This window comes from Apis laboriosa, unplaced genomic scaffold, assembly GCF_014066325.1.
Source record: "Apis laboriosa isolate Shangri-la unplaced genomic scaffold, ASM1406632v1 scaffold14551_cov152, whole genome shotgun sequence".
Lineage (NCBI taxonomy): Eukaryota > Metazoa > Arthropoda > Insecta > Hymenoptera > Apidae > Apis > Apis laboriosa.
This window is the reverse complement of record NW_025221576.1, coordinates 689,977-699,292: the sequence shown is the minus strand read 5'-3', so window position 1 is coordinate 699,292 and position 9,316 is coordinate 689,977. Positions and strand designations below refer to the sequence as shown.

The following is a 9,316-nucleotide window of genomic DNA, read 5'->3' as shown; positions in this document are numbered from 1 at the left end:
TCCTCTCGTTTTCTAAATAGCGTTGCTATCTAATTTCGTTCTAAATCGATAATATCGCATGTGACATATTTAATTATAATTCTTCTTAGCAATTAACCACAGTAGCGCTGTTATCTAATTCCATTTTGAATCGATAATGATGCATATAACATGAAAATACTAAAAAAAAAAAACAGATGGCCCAAAGGCAAATTCTTAAAACATGCATCGCATGTCATGTCTATTCTATATTTCTTTTATGATCTATATTGTATTTCATCTGTATATATTGTATGATATCTTTCTACCACAAATTAATAAATATAATTATATCTAATCTACTTAATCGTTTTAATAAAAATTTTCAATTCAGTGAAAGTGTTAATTTTAATAAGAATTTGATAATCCGATGTGATCAATATTGTTGCAAATATTATTACATACATATTGTTATCAAAATCTATAATTCCTTATTGATTAATATTATAAAAAATGTGCATTATAGAAATATTAGAAAAAAACTAATTGTAATTTACAAAAATTTTTGGAACTAAATTGCATCAAATTTATAATATATAATCATAATCATAATTATAAAAAATTTAATATAATATTACAATAATATACAAGAATCTGAATATAATATCTATAAGTTTCTATTCAATGATATCTATATTTTATGATTCAGATAAAAAAAATTGCACATTCAGCAAGTGGGATTCGTATTTTTAATAAAAAGTAGTTTTTAATAAAGTATTTCTGAACAAAGTACATATTTAGATTATTCATGAGATAATGTAAAAAATTTTTATTATAAATATATCTATAAAGCTTTATATTATTATTATTATTAGTTTTAAATTGGTGTTAATTAATAATAATTAATTATATTAATTCGTTTTATTTATTTAAAGAAATATAAAAATTAAAATAATTTTTTAAAAATATATATTATTTGCAGGTGATAATTTATATTTATTTTTTTTAATTTATGACAAAATTCTAAAATGTTTGAAAATATAAATAACAGATTGCTACCAATAAAAGCACATTATTTTTTATTTAATGCAGGTAATATTATATTAATTCATTTTATTAAAATTTAAATATTGAATTTTATAAAATATTATAAAAAATTATATTTTTTATCTTTTAGCTACTGGACCAATAGTACCATTCTTACCAACAATAGCAAAACAATTAGGATTTTCTGGCTTTTTAGTAGGCACAATATATACAATATTACCAATTTCTGGTTTAATAGCAAAACCTTTATTTGGAGCATTGGCTGACAAATTTAAAATTCATAAAATATTATTTTTAATATTTCAAGTTATAGTTGCAATAGCTCTTTTCACAATATATTTTATACCTGAAATACATAATAAAGCAAATGTTTATCTTACTTGTAATGGTGAAGCAACTTTAGAAATGTGTTCAAAGCATGGATTTTCTGATAAAATTATACAAGATGTAATAACAGAGCTTCACTTAAATAAATCGTGTCAGGTATAATATTTTTATAATTTATTTATAAATATTATTTCATATAATATATTTTAATCTTTATATATATAATTATAATAATATTATTTTGTATGATGATATTTTTTTAGGTATCTTGTAAAGCCACGAAAGAAATTTATTTAGAAATCTGTTCATATTGGAAAGTATCTCATTTTTGTGAATTGGAAAATTCAAGTATTATTTTGGATACAGATACATTTAATTTTACTTTAACATTTGATATATTTCATGATTTCTATGTAAGATATTTTGAAAATAATTTTTTATAATTGTTTATTTAGAAATATTTAAATTCTTTATTTTACAGATAAATAATTGTATGTATATACGTATTTTTACTGCTAAATTCTCAGATGGTGCTATATACACACCAGCTTGTAAACATCATGTGAGAACATCATGTATAGCTACATGTTATGATAATCCAATCTTTAATCAATTATTATATGAAATTGATGTTTCTGAGAATTCTACACAGAATTCAACATACCAATTTTATTCATTTTTATGGGCAACTGTAATAAGTTGGATTGGAATGGCAGTTATAGTTAGCATAACAGATGCTATATGTTTTAATCTTCTTGGTTAGTAGCATATATGTTATGTTTATTATTAAATATTTAATTTTTTTTTTATAATTGTATATTATAGGAAATGAAAGAAGAAATGAATATGGAAAACAAAAAATGTGGGGTAGTATTGGTTTTGGTATTTTTGGAGTAAGCGCAGGATATCTTGTAGATATATTTAGTGCAGGAAAGCTTCAAAAAGATTATACTTGTATATTTTATATTATGTTGATCATTATGATTTTTGATATCATTATATCTACAACTTTAAGAAAGGTACAGTTTTTTAACATATATGATGTTAAAAATAGGTAGAAGTTTAGATAGTACAGAAGTTTGATACTTCTTACTTATCAAAAGAATAAAAAATTGGCAGGTAATGGGAGAAAGCAGTATCATTACAGAAAAGTCCAGAATACTCTGAGGATGAACCTTCAATATTATTGGAACTATTCACCATTCTTAGAGAAGGCAATGTTTTGGCATTTGGATGGTGGTGTATAGGAACTGGAATGTGTACTAGTGTAGTGTGGAATTTTCTATTTTGGTATACTGAAGACCTAGCAAACTCTAGTTTTCAAATAACACATCTGAAAACTTTACAAGGCCTTTTGACTGGTGTACAGTGTTTTTTAGGAGAACTACCATTTAATTTCATCTCAGGAAATGTACTACGAAAATTAGGTCATGTAAATGTCATGAGTTTAGTTTTACTGATTTATGCAATTAGGTAAGTAATAAAATTTCTTTTAAATATTTCTAAATTTCTTTCTATTATTTGATTCATAATCATATAATTTTTATAGATTTATGGCATATAGTACTGTATCAAATCCATGGTGGTTTTTAATTATTGAAATACTTCATGGACCTACTGTAGGTCTTTGCTGGCCTACAATGGTATCATATGGTGATAAAATAACGCCATCTGGTACTAAAGCTACTATACAAGGATTTATTGGTGCTATATTTGAAGGAATTGGTTAGTAATATTAAATTAAAAAAAAAGTTAACTAATTGTAACTTAATTCATAAATAATCAATATCTATACATTAATAATTATTTTCAGGAGTATCAAGTGGTAGTTTTATATGTGGATGGTTAATAGATACATATGGAGGTGTTATAACATTAAGGGTATTTTCAGTAGGTGCATTACTATGGTTACTTTGTTTCTGGCTCATTCAACTGTTATTACGAAAACTTAAGATATCACCGATACATACAGGTCATAATCGTGAGTAACGATTATGTGAATATATAAGTAATACTAACCAAAATAATTTTTGATATTTAAAGAAATCTTTTTTAATTGAAGAAAAATATTTTTTCTTTGTTGATTTTTTCCAGATTTGGCGAATTATGCTAATCCAGATGATGCAATTCTTATGACTATGAGTCGCGAATTACAAACTTATTAATAAAAGAAAAATGGCAGTGTTTTTTATTATAGAAATTTGATATATTCATTGTTTGTTTACTTAAATATGATTTTAATTGAATAAGTAAAAAACATATTTTTCGCATTATCGGATATTTTATGTTTTAACATATTCGTGACTCATTTTTATAGGCAAATATTAATTATTCAGTATTATGTATGGTAGTTATAAAAATCTTATTATGCTCTATAATATATACACTTTTTTTAGATTGAAGTAATTTTTTCTTAATTCATTGAAGAAATTCATATATAAAAATGATGAATAAAATATATCTTAATAAAGGGAAGTAATACAAGGATGTGTTTAACAGTTGAGACATACAAAATTGCTCACAAAATATCTCAACCATTTATTCATTGTGAATTCATTTTTTAAGAGTGAAATTATATATATCATGCTAGTAATTTTATTAATTACCAGTATATTTTCAATTATTTATCGAAATCACGCGATAATAATATTTTTATGAATTCTGCATAATATGTCGATAAAAAGCTACAAATAACTTTCTTCTGATTTAATACCACGTCACTGGATAACAGTTGTACACGTGCAAAAAAGAATAACTGCATGCGAAAAGATATCAGATTTGCGTAGCGTTAGTCTTGTTTAGGATTCCGATTTTGACGAGATGGTGATGTAGCCTGGCTTGGCACAGGTTCGACAATAGCTTGAAGATTAGGAATTTCGCCTGCGGTATCACAGCAGTCATTCATTATTATTCCAGTACTTGAATGAATAAAGGCAAGACTTCCCTCACTAGAAGAAGCTAAACTAGCTGACAATGGAGGTGATCTTTCTTTAGGTGATGCTGAAGATGCTAAATTGTTTACAGTAGTATTACTGCAAGTTGCTGATTCTAGTGTTCCATGAAATTCAAGTATACGACTTTCAAGAAGAAGATTGATTTCAGCTTGTGCTTTATATTTTGATTCAACAGCTTCCAATTCGGCTTCATGTTGATCTTTTGTTTCTTGTAAAAGTCGTTGAAGTTCTACAAGTTGCGCTTCTTTTCGCGCTTCTTTATTTTCTAGTTCACTTAAACGTATTTTCAAAGCTTCTACAAAAGATGTTCGCGATTCCAATTGTCGTCGTAAATCTATTATAATATTATTGAGTAATTTATATTAGTTATTTATAATATATTTCTAAAATTAATTTTAAATAATTGAAATTTACTTACTAGTTAATTCTTCTGAATATGATTTTTGTATTTGTATTATTTCTTGCTTTGTCATTGGTGAAGGACCACTTGTACTTTCTTGTAATTTTACTTGTGCCTATAGATATACAAAAATAAACTTGATATTATATAAAAATGTATAAAATTTTTTAAAAATATTACCTCTCTAAGTAGAAGAAATTTTTTCTGAATAATATCAAGATTACGTTCTAATTCTTTACTACGATTTGCAGCTTTTAAAGCTACTCTTAGTTGATGACCTGCATCGAACAGAGAAGCCTCCGTAGAACGAATTTGCCGTTCATAGTCTGCTACTTTTTTTTGTTCATTTTTTAATTCAAGTTCAACAGATTCAAGACGATCTTTTACTATCTGATTTTGTCGTTGTTCTTCAATACACTGTATGTTATTAATTATATTATTATACAAATTTTTTTTAATAATAAAATCGATAAAATTAATAGAATTTTCATTGATTTTACCTTAGTTTGCCAATGATGTAATGCATCTTTATATTGATCTTCAGTTTGGCAAGCTTCTTTTTTATTACGCTCTAATTCAATTTTTAAGCTTTCTACTTCTTTTTCCATTATTTTCAAACGATCAGTCTACGTGATAAGAATTTTGTATTTAACAATAATTAATTAAAAATGATATCAAATCTTATTTTGAATAAATAATTCCAACTGACCAAAGCATAATTGTGTTCTTCTAATGCACGTGAATCCCTCAGTTTACCAAGAAGTCTTCGATTACGTTCAGCGTGAACTTCTCTACGCTGCCGTTCAAATTGAAGTTGCATTTGCATAAGCTGTAATAACTGATTTGCACATTCAATATCAAATACATCTTCTTCTCCTATCTCATCTTCTCCATCATTTTCTTTTTTTTGTTTCTGTTTAATTGCATTAGTCCCTTTGAAGAAAAATATTTTATAAAATTTCTATTGACTAAAAATAAAATTTGTTTTATTGAATTTTATTTTATATTATTCATTTTGTCACCATAATAATTACCAGAATGCGTACAAGCTTCGACATATCGATCAAGCATTGCAGTTGGTGACAATCTAAGTTCTGTATCTTGAGACGAATGTTTTTGTAAATTCATTTCATTTTTTTGATCCAGAATTCCTAACAATAAATATTCATACGGAAGCAAATCGAAAGTTTGTGTTCCCGTTTCTTCTAATTTTTTTGTCGCTATTATTTTCATTATATCTCGTTTATCATCAATAATTTGTTTTTGAACTTTGATATCGGGACAAGATTTGCTTTTTCTAATCTGTAAATATATATTTTTATCATATTGAAATTTCTTTTTTGCTTTGTAAAAAATATTAAATAATATTAAATATTAAATATACTGATAAAAATATCTCACTTTAAAAAGAGAATTCAAATTTAAATGTGTTGAAATTTGACTTGTTTGAGAATACAAACGAAGGTGATAAACTTTTTGAGACAAATTTGCAATAGCATTTTGCATTTTTTCATTATGATGTTCTTGTTGTTCAAAATATTTTGAACTTTCCAATTTTCCAGTAGTTTGAGAGCTTACAATTTCTAAAACCTGCACAATAGAATACTGTAGAAACATATATACCAATATTTGTTAATATACAATATTCTTACATACAAAAGTATATAAAATACAGAACCTCTTGATCTTCTTGCCAAGAATCGTTTTTCCCATTCTGTGTATTCATTTCTGAAAATTTTCCATCTTCATCGATGTTAATAGTTGACTTTTGTTGAGCGATAGTTTGTCTATCTGCGATAATTTTACTTAGCTTGTGCGAAAAAAAACCATGTGCATTGTTTGCATTTCCACTTCCAATTAAAGAGCCAGACACAGACGGATTTAAAGGAATCGGTGTAGATGGTCGTGAATTTGAACCTACTGTACCATTACCAAATGCAGTAAGAGCACGAACTGCGACAGAACCAGTAGGTACTTGCCTCGTTGATAACTTTCGTAAATCCTAAATAATAAAATTATAAGCATAATTTCGATTTATTTTTTTTGGAAATTCTTAAACATACCTTAACAGGAGTTGTTTCTGGAGTAGCTTCAACTGCAGCTTCTGGTGGAGATGTACCACTTCTATTATTATTAGGTGTTGATGGAGTAGATCGTTGTTCATGAGATGTAACTGGAAACTGAGGACTATGTGGTGGCACTACCATACTTGGTGACCAGAATGTATCATCTTCACCATTACTGATTTCTGATGGTGCTATTCCTCCACTAATGTTTATTGGAGCACACATAGAAGAATAATCTGGAACATATACTGATAGTATAACTACATTCATAATTACATGTATATTTTTTTAATAAAATTTACAAACCTAAAGGTGGCGTAGAACGTGAATTTGTAGTACGAAATACTTCCTCTCGACATTTATCTAACGTAAAACGACCACATTCTGCCATAATATCATGATGCTCCATTTTTTTCCATCTAAAAAATAATGAAATATGCGATAAATATATCTTTTTATAATATAATATAATCTTTTTTCTAAATTAGGATTTTTTGTAATAAAAAATACCTAGCAGCAGAAATCTCTGTATCCTTAGAAGCAGTAACAAGTAAAGGATGCATACGCACTGAATCTAACATTGGTCTAATTGTATGAGTAAAAGTAGCTAATTGATCTCGTTGAATGTACTGTTGTTTTAAATATGAAATAAAGTTACAAGGATACATGGCATACAATCTGTGAAATAAACTATATAATCCGATCTACAAAAAATTCAAAAAATACTATTTATCTTTTCTTACATTTATAAATAATATTAATTTGTATAAATATACTTACTTGCAAATGTAATAAATATAAATGATTTTTATCTATTGTCCCTGTTATTGTTTTTGAAGTAAAATGCATAGGAGATGAAAATATAGATGATGACTGATGATGATAATAAGAGGCCAATCGACCAAATACTTCAAAAATTTCTGAGAGATATGGCCCTAAAGCAGCAGGTAACATTGGCAATAACATTACTAAGAGTAAAAGTGCACTCATAAGAGATAATGTATCTGCTTCCATCTAAAATTATAAAATTGATTGTTATTCAACAAATTTATTAATTTTTGTTAAAATTTAATTCTACCTTAAGTAACTTAAGTAAATCCCGAAATAAAGTATGACTCGCAAGCTTGTATAACCAAGTTGGCTGACGACGGGCAATATGACCTAATAAAGTAAGAGTTTGAATTCTTTGGCTGCTACTTCCAGATTTAGAAAGAGCTTCTGATAAACGATCTAAAAGATGCTTATCATGTGGATCACGAACACCAGCTAATACTTCAACAGCTCTTAAGGAATTCGTGGACAGATAATAATCGAAAAGACCATTTACCAGCCAATTGTCTTTTGCTGTAAAATTTTAAAAAATCATTAAAAGAAAAACAAAATTATGAAATATCTTTAAATTTATAACCTTACTTACTACACAAAAAAAGTTCATGAAATACTTTTTTAATTTCTTCTACCTCCCCAAGTTTGTTGGATTCCAATAAATTAAACAGATCAACTATGCCTATTGAATTAATATTCATTTTGATAATGCTTAGTATTCCAATATAGACAAATAATATTTATTCTGATCGTTTGATCATATAGTGGAAGTAGAAGTTAATTTATAAAACTTAGTTTTATCCATCTGTCATTTGTTATATAAAATGAGCTTCATTAGAAGCAAAGAAAATCTTTAAATACCTATAATAAAAAAGAATAATATTCAGAAATTAAATTTATTAGATAAAAAAAAAAATAAATAAAAAAGATTTTTAACTTCAATTATTACGAACTGTCAATTTCATAAATTGGCACATTAATTTTAATGTTATAATTTTATAATTAAATATATTTTATAAAAATAATTTTTAATTTTTTTAATATTACGATTTTTTATCAATTTAAAGAATTTCATATATAATATTTTTTTATTATCAATGAATATTTCATTTTGTATGTATAAAAAAAATTGTCGGTTCGATTCTATGATACTCATAAAAAGGTCATTCAGAACGATGTTTGCAAAATAATTTTTGTAAATGCTGTTTGAACTTTTAAATAAAACATTAAATGTTAATTTTAATTATCAATACATCGACATAAATTAATGAATAAACTTACCCGAAATTCATCGAGTACTTCAAGCAATTTTATGAGTTCTATGGCGACTACTACACCATCGCAGATATATCATAGACTGGTATGCATTGATGTTGCTACAATACGAGTAGCGCTATAGTCGCTATATTGCTTAACAATTCCATTTACGTTCCAAAAACTATTAAAATTAACATTGATAGCCTTGTTTTTGTTATTTTATAATTATTATAAATAATTATCATAAATAAATTTGCTTATGTTGATATTAGTAAGTAATAATATTACAGAATTTATTCTTATTTTCTCACACATACACATGCCATATATACACGCATTTATTTGTATAATATAAAAATTATTAGTGAAAATTAAAATTTAATAATTTTAGTTAAAAAAGTTATAGTAATAATGTATTAAAATATTTTTATAAAAAAAACATTGATTTTTTTAATTCATTTGGAACAATATTGTAAGCGATC

At 25.8% G+C, this 9,316-nt stretch overlaps 2 protein-coding genes across 3 annotated transcripts; one reads left to right on the top strand and one right to left on the bottom strand.

Moving 5' to 3' along the window:
- Positions 1 to 986: 986 nt before the first annotated feature.
- LOC122710305 (major facilitator superfamily domain-containing protein 6) lies at positions 987 to 3,605 on the top strand. Of its 2 annotated transcripts, none has more exons than XM_043928057.1 (9): positions 987 to 1,050; positions 1,136 to 1,488; positions 1,596 to 1,745; positions 1,814 to 2,090; positions 2,158 to 2,351; positions 2,480 to 2,805; positions 2,882 to 3,057; positions 3,146 to 3,313; positions 3,427 to 3,605. In XM_043928057.1, exons 1-9 carry the CDS (start codon positions 987 to 989, stop codon positions 3,495 to 3,497), a joined length of 1,779 nt encoding a protein of 592 aa, XP_043783992.1. In that variant the 3' UTR covers positions 3,498 to 3,605. The 2 variants fall into 2 exon arrangements, with proteins under 2 accessions (XP_043783992.1, XP_043783993.1); XM_043928058.1 differs by having other exon boundaries at positions 3,146 to 3,340.
- A 147-nt stretch (positions 3,606 to 3,752) lies between these two features.
- On the bottom strand, positions 3,753 to 8,983 carry LOC122710303 (hamartin). The gene is made up of 15 exons (XM_043928056.1): positions 8,859 to 8,983; positions 8,170 to 8,438; positions 7,831 to 8,096; positions 7,533 to 7,766; positions 7,263 to 7,456; positions 7,059 to 7,171; positions 6,750 to 6,988; positions 6,365 to 6,688; positions 6,088 to 6,276; positions 5,721 to 5,988; positions 5,396 to 5,619; positions 5,187 to 5,312; positions 4,867 to 5,103; positions 4,705 to 4,801; positions 3,753 to 4,620 (listed from the first exon to the last, which is right to left on the bottom strand). Exons 2-15 carry the CDS (start codon positions 8,276 to 8,278, stop codon positions 4,121 to 4,123), a joined length of 3,120 nt encoding a protein of 1,039 aa, XP_043783991.1. The 5' UTR covers positions 8,279 to 8,438; positions 8,859 to 8,983; the 3' UTR covers positions 3,753 to 4,120.
- Between the last annotated feature and the right edge of the window lie 333 nt (positions 8,984 to 9,316).

What these genes read in the sequence shown, in the direction of transcription:
- LOC122710305 (XM_043928057.1), top strand. Translation starts at nt 987, where the DNA reads ATGTTTGAAAATATAAATAACAGATTGCTACCAATAAAAGCACATTAT. An exon ending in TTATTTTTTATTTAATGCAG is followed by an intron (nt 1,051 to 1,135) that starts GTAATATTATAT and finishes TTTATCTTTTAG; the next exon opens with CTACTGGACCAATAGTACCA. An exon ending in ATATATTTCATGATTTCTAT is followed by an intron (nt 1,746 to 1,813) that starts GTAAGATATTTT and finishes TTTATTTTACAG; the next exon opens with ATAAATAATTGTATGTATAT.
- LOC122710303 (XM_043928056.1), bottom strand. Translation starts at nt 8,278, where the DNA reads ATGAATATTAATTCAATAGGCATAGTTGATCTGTTTAATTTATTGGAA. An exon ending in ATTTGAATTCTCTTTTTAAA is followed by an intron (nt 5,989 to 6,087) that starts GTGAGATATTTT and finishes ATATATTTACAG; the next exon opens with ATTAGAAAAAGCAAATCTTG. An exon ending in TACATCATTGGCAAACTAAG is followed by an intron (nt 5,104 to 5,186) that starts GTAAAATCAATG and finishes AATAACATACAG; the next exon opens with TGTATTGAAGAACAACGACA.